The sequence below is a fragment of the Trypanosoma rangeli genome, assembly GCF_003719475.1.
Source record: "Trypanosoma rangeli strain AM80 chromosome Unknown Tra_15.4_contig_00672, whole genome shotgun sequence".
Taxonomy (NCBI): domain Eukaryota; phylum Euglenozoa; class Kinetoplastea; order Trypanosomatida; family Trypanosomatidae; genus Trypanosoma; species Trypanosoma rangeli.
This window is the reverse complement of record NW_021706424.1, coordinates 1-5404: the sequence shown is the minus strand read 5'-3', so window position 1 is coordinate 5404 and position 5404 is coordinate 1. Positions and strand designations below refer to the sequence as shown.

Below are 5404 nucleotides of genomic sequence, written 5' to 3'. Positions count from 1 at the left end.
TGATTAATCAAGGGCTGACAAAAAGAGTCCGCCACGCTTCGACGCATCATTGAGCTCGAGAAGAATAAGGTCACGCAATCGGGAACACCAGAATAATCAGCTCATTAACATGGAGCTGGCAAGGCGGAGGCGGGAGCTCCAGGAGCGCGAACGACAGGCGAAGTTGGAGAGGATCCGACAGCGACGGGAGGAGCGTTTATCTCACGGCGAACCGTACGGGAGGAGCGTTGTGCGAACAAGAAACGTGGGGCCCGCCACTCCCGCAGTCACTCAAGGCAAATGATGAACCTTTCACCCCCCTGACACTCAGTACAAGTACGCACATGCTTTTGCCGAAGTAACTGACCGTCATGGAGTGTTGTGTATAATGGGTTTTGATACGTCTTTTGGGAGGCATATAACTCATGCGTTTGGCGCACACGTATGTGTATTGTGTTGTGTGGTTTTATTTATACGTTTTCTTTCTTTTTTGTTCTTTTTGTTTCTTCTTAGTTGCATATTTCATCCTCCTTTTTAATTCTTCTCTTTCTTTTTTGGGAGGGAGGGGGGGGGGGTTGTCTTATTATTGTTGGATGAATTTACCCGTACGTATGCGTTGTTAAGGATGTGCGTTTATGCTATCAATTTATTGAGTTCCCTCTGTTACAATGAAGAAGCAAACAAACCAAAAGAAAAAGAGAGCGTTTTTTGCTGAATCTTCCTACTTGATGCAGTCGCTGTTTTCTTTTTGTTTTTCCGTATGCGCGTCCGTCTCGTCTTGTATCTCTATGTATATGTGTAAGTAGTGGCAGTGTGGCGTGCCATCACGCTGGCTGCCTGAGCAGCAGTGGAGGAGAGGCAAACGAAGCCGGAACCGCAAGGGGTCCACGCACGTATCCACTTATTTATGGTAATTACAGGGCAAGTTTATAGAAATTGGACGGTGCATGATTCCTTCACCACCATGTTGCCGTCATATTGTCCGTTTTTTCCTCCACCCTGCCCCGGCTAGGCCCGCACTCTGGGCGTGTTGGTGTGTTTGCTGGGTTCCCCCTTGTTATTCCCGCCGCCTCCTGCAACTGGCCTCTACTATTCGCTTGCCTGTTTATTTCTTAATTTTTTTTTCTTTTGAATTTTCCGCTGACGAGCAAAGAGTAGGAGCAGCAGCCACTTGCCACTTGCCACTTGCCACAAGCTGGCAACACGATCCACGCGTAGAGGCGGCAATTAAATTTGTTTTGTGCGTGGGTTCTAACCAACGATGCAGCACGATGTGAGGGATACCTCGCCGGTGGTGGAGCGCCCCCTGTACACGGCACGGGAAATGCATAGAAAACAGACCTGCAGCGTCAGTGGCAGCACGCTGCCTGCCTACGACCTCGACCCCACGACGCGGCAGCTGCTGGAGGAAAATGAGGACATGTTGTACCGCATCAATGTCTTGACGCGCGAGCTGGAGGCGGCGAAAGACGAGGTGCAAGTTCTGAAGACCACCGTTGCAGAGAAGAATAAGGAGCTGGATACAATGCGGGAGAAGCTTGAGGGGGCCAACATGACCGCCTGGGATGCGTCTGGGCGCGTCATCAACTACAAAGCCGAGTGCGAGCGTCTGAACGCAGAGAACAAAACTCTTACGGAGAATTATCAAAAAGTCTGCTCAGAGTTGGAGCAGCGAACGGAGGGCATTCGCCAGGACATGGAAAGACTGCGTGTCGACAGCGCGCGGAAGTCAATGACACAGTCGGTAGAGCAGTTCTGCAGCGAGGTGTTGAGTGTATTCTCGTCTGTTTACCTCATTGTGACCACCCTGGAGCGCTGCGCCGTGGATGTCGCAAACCGTGAGCGCGCGCTGGAGAACGTGCAGAAGGAGTTTTCCACGCTGCGGAGATACACTGACTCTGTGCGGCGTATACGAGTTGATGAAAACGGCCGCGTCAACGATGTTCTGTCGGCTGCCTGCAAAAAGGAGAGAATCCAGTCACCTGGTGACGCGCTGATCCTAATCCGATGGATGGTTGCAGAGGGGCTTCTGTCCGGAATGAGGGCCGTGGAGAAGAACTTGCAGTCCTTGGCGAGCCTGCTGGCAAGCGGCGGCAAAGCAACGGGGGGAATCGAGGAAAACGTCGCTTCCTCTTTGGCAACGGGGACGGTTGGCCGTCTTTTTAAGCGCCCTCCGAAGTAGGTACTTTTTCCTTCTCCCGCTTTTCCCCTAACTGTTGAAGCGCACAGATACAAGGTACAGTACTGACTCCCTCTCTTTCTTTATTTGTGTGTGCGTGGTAGTTGTGTTTATTTGTGCAAGTCTGACTTTTGTGTTTTGCCGTTCCCTGCAGGCGCGCGCAGGACTTGCCTATCGGCGGCTGCTCCCCCACTCTTTTTCAAATTCCCCTTCCCTCATGCTGCCTCCTTCGTGTCTGCAACGCAGGGAGGGGGGAGAGGAGGGGTGCAGCCGTAGCGCAGGCCTCTCTCGGTACTGAGCATAGTTGACAAAGCTCAAAGTCTCGCACAGCGATGATGGTGTTTTTTTTGCGGTTTCCCTCATTGTTGTTGTGGGTAGACGCGGCCTTCGTTGCTGCATTTTTAGACTAAGACCCTTTCCTGCCCCCACCCACCCCTGCCGCCAACGGCACCGTCATCTCGTTTTCATTGCGTGCGTGCGTGGGTAACTGTGGGCCAATGAGTGCGTTTCTGTGGTCGAGGAAAAAAAACAAACGAAAAAATAAAGGTGTGTGAGTAGGGGAAATGAACGAGCGATTTTATTTAGAAAAGAGCGGGATTTCAATGAGTATATATATATAAGCATATATATTCCATATGGAACCCGTCTTCCTTTTCAGTCTTGCTTTGCGCGGCTGGTGTGAGTGTTTACTTTGAGAACGTGGAGTGAGACGGAGAGGGACTGTAAATGGTGGAGAGGACACAGAGACATATACACACATGTGTCATCATTATAAGAACATCATACATCGGCGTGTGCGTGTGTTGGCCAGGGGGCGAGGCGGAGGCGGAGGCGGTTGTTCCGTCTTCACCTTTTCCCCGTTCCCTATCAACGACAACGCTACGTGCAACAACGCCTCTCGCTTCTCTCCCCGTCTGCCTGCAGCACAATCCCCACATTGTAAGGAGTAAGAGAGCGAGAATACGGTGAACGAGTGAGGAAGATGGACGAGAATGACATTGCAGACTTCACGATGGACGCGCAAACGCTCGCGACTAACGAGCAGAATGAGCAGGGGCTGTCAACGCAGGACATCAATGCGCTCGACCTCAATAAGATCAACGCGGAAACGTTCGAGGTGATGTCGCGACAGGCCACGGTGAACATTGGCACCATTGGCCACGTGGCGCACGGCAAGTCCACCGTTGTGAAGGCGCTGAGCGGCGTCAAGACTCAGAAGTACCACCGGGAGGCGGTGATGAACATCACCATCCACCTCGGGTACGCTAATGCTAAGGTGTTCAAGTGCGACAAGTGCGAGCTTCCGGCCGCCTTCCACTCCTTTCCCTCGTCGCAGCCGGACAAAACGGACTGTCCAACGTGTGGCTCGCCGATGACGCTGAAGCGTCATTTTTCTTTTGTGGACTGCCCTGGCCACGACGTGCTGATGGCAACGATGCTTAACGGTGCCGCCATCATGGACGCCGCCCTCCTCCTTATTGCAGCAAACGAGCCGTTCCCGCAGCCGCAGACACTGGAGCACCTGAAGGCGGTGGAGATTATGAAACTAGCCAAGCTGGTTATCTTGCAGAATAAGATTGACCTCGTTGGCGAGGTTCACGCGCAGGACCAGTACCACAAGATCCGTGACTATATTGACAGCACTATTGGCTCTAACATACCCATCATCCCAATATCTGCCCAGCTTAAACGCAACATTGACTATCTTCTGGAGTACCTGTGCCACATTCCTCTCCCGACCCGAAAGCTGAACTGCCCCGCCCACATGACGGTGGTACGCTCCTTCGACATTAATAAACCCGGTGAGGATAACATTGAGAACCTGCGCGGTGGTGTGGCGGGGGGTACGGTGACGCGGGGCATCATTCGCGTGAACCAGCTCTTGGAGATTCGCCCCGGGCAGGTGCACGCGCAGACGGGTGGAACCTTCAGCTGCACTCCCCTGCGTACACGCGCGTTGACGCTGAAGGCGGAGGACAACTCCCTGCAGTACGCGGTCCCTGGTGGCTTGATCGCGGTTGGCACCACGCTGGACCCAACGTTGACGCGCCAGGACAAGATGGTGGGGCACATGATTGCCGATGACGGGTCGCTGCCGGAGGTTTATGCAGAGATTGAGGTGCAATACTTTCTTTTTGAAGAGATGGTGGGGCGCAGCAAGCAGCGCGACCGTAATGCAAGACGTGTACAGAAGCTAAACCTGCAGGAGACGCTTCAGATCAACGTGGGCACGCTCACTGCAGGTGCGACCGTAGTAAACATCACAAAGAGCCCTGACATTGCGAAGCTGACTCTAGTGACCCCTGTGTGCTGCACGCTGGACGAGCACATTGCCATTTCTCGGCTGGTGGAGAAAAACTTCCGTCTCATTGGGTGGGGCATTATCAAGCGCGGCGCACCGGTAAAGTTAAACTGAATAGGCTGGCAAAAGAACTAACACCCTTTCCCCTCAACCCAACGCACCACATACATACACTCATGCACTCGCACGCAGGTACGCTTAAGGGGGCATGCGGCGGATAAACCAAGTCAAGGAAAATCGCCATTAGAGTAGGAGCCGCACCGCGTGAAGAGTGAGAGAAAGTAATTCGCGGGAAGAGGAGGGATCGTCGTGCCTGCGTTTTGTTTTTTGGATGTTGGTCGTTTTTTTTTTTTTACCACCGAGGAGCCTAACGGCGACGTGGCTACTTTTAACACAAGATAAGCATATATTACATCTAACACCAGCGGCGGAAGTGACGCAAGAGCACCGGCACACGGAGAGCGAGGAAGATGAAGGAGAAGCGGGGGGATGCTCCTCCCAGTGCGTGTGCGTCTGTGTGCCTCTTTGGGGTGCGTGCTTGCTGGGGGGTTTGCGGGGGACGAGCTGGAGCGGCAGTGGGGGCAGGAATGAATGAACAGGAGAAGACGCATGCGGAGGATCGGTCAAGAAAGAAAGAAGGGAAGAAACGGAGAGTGACACGGAACATATTTGAGCCTGCAGGGAATAATGGAAAGAGTCTCTTTTTTTTTTTTGCCTGGCGATCTCTCTCTTTTTGCGAGTGCGTGTGTGTGCCGCACCCCTCCCCCCTCCCCCCCACGCACACGCAGCGAAATTTATTTCCAACACACTCACTCACTTCCTTCTGCCTCGAGGAAGAAAAATGGCTGTGGACGGCTGGCCGGGTCTTCGAGGCGGGGAGCCATTGGAACAAAGTGAAAAAGGATATATATATATATATATATATATATATATATATATATATA

The 5404-nt window shown here is 52.8% G+C and overlaps 2 protein-coding genes and 2 pseudogenes across 2 annotated transcripts, besides 2 other annotated features; 3 read left to right on the top strand and 1 right to left on the bottom strand.

The window, feature by feature from the left end:
• The first annotated feature begins 2 nt into the window (after positions 1–2).
• On the top strand, positions 3–281 carry TraAM80_09757 (hypothetical protein; annotated as a pseudogene).
• A 959-nt stretch (positions 282–1240) lies between these two features.
• Positions 1241–2161, top strand: TraAM80_09756 (uncharacterized protein; the record flags this gene model as incomplete). Its single annotated transcript, XM_029386421.1, has 1 exon — positions 1241–2161. One exon carries the CDS (start codon positions 1241–1243, stop codon positions 2159–2161), a length of 921 nt encoding a protein of 306 aa, XP_029233711.1.
• A 979-nt stretch (positions 2162–3140) lies between these two features.
• On the top strand, positions 3141–4574 carry TraAM80_09755 (putative eukaryotic translation initiation factor 2 subunit; the record flags this gene model as incomplete). Its single annotated transcript, XM_029386420.1, has 1 exon — positions 3141–4574. One exon carries the CDS (start codon positions 3141–3143, stop codon positions 4572–4574), a length of 1434 nt encoding a protein of 477 aa, XP_029233710.1.
• Positions 4575–4610: 36 nt separating this feature from the next.
• TraAM80_09754 (hypothetical protein) lies at positions 4611–4869 on the bottom strand (annotated as a pseudogene).
• A 216-nt stretch (positions 4870–5085) lies between these two features.
• Positions 5086–5107: a microsatellite.
• Positions 5108–5363: 256 nt separating this feature from the next.
• Positions 5364–5404: a microsatellite.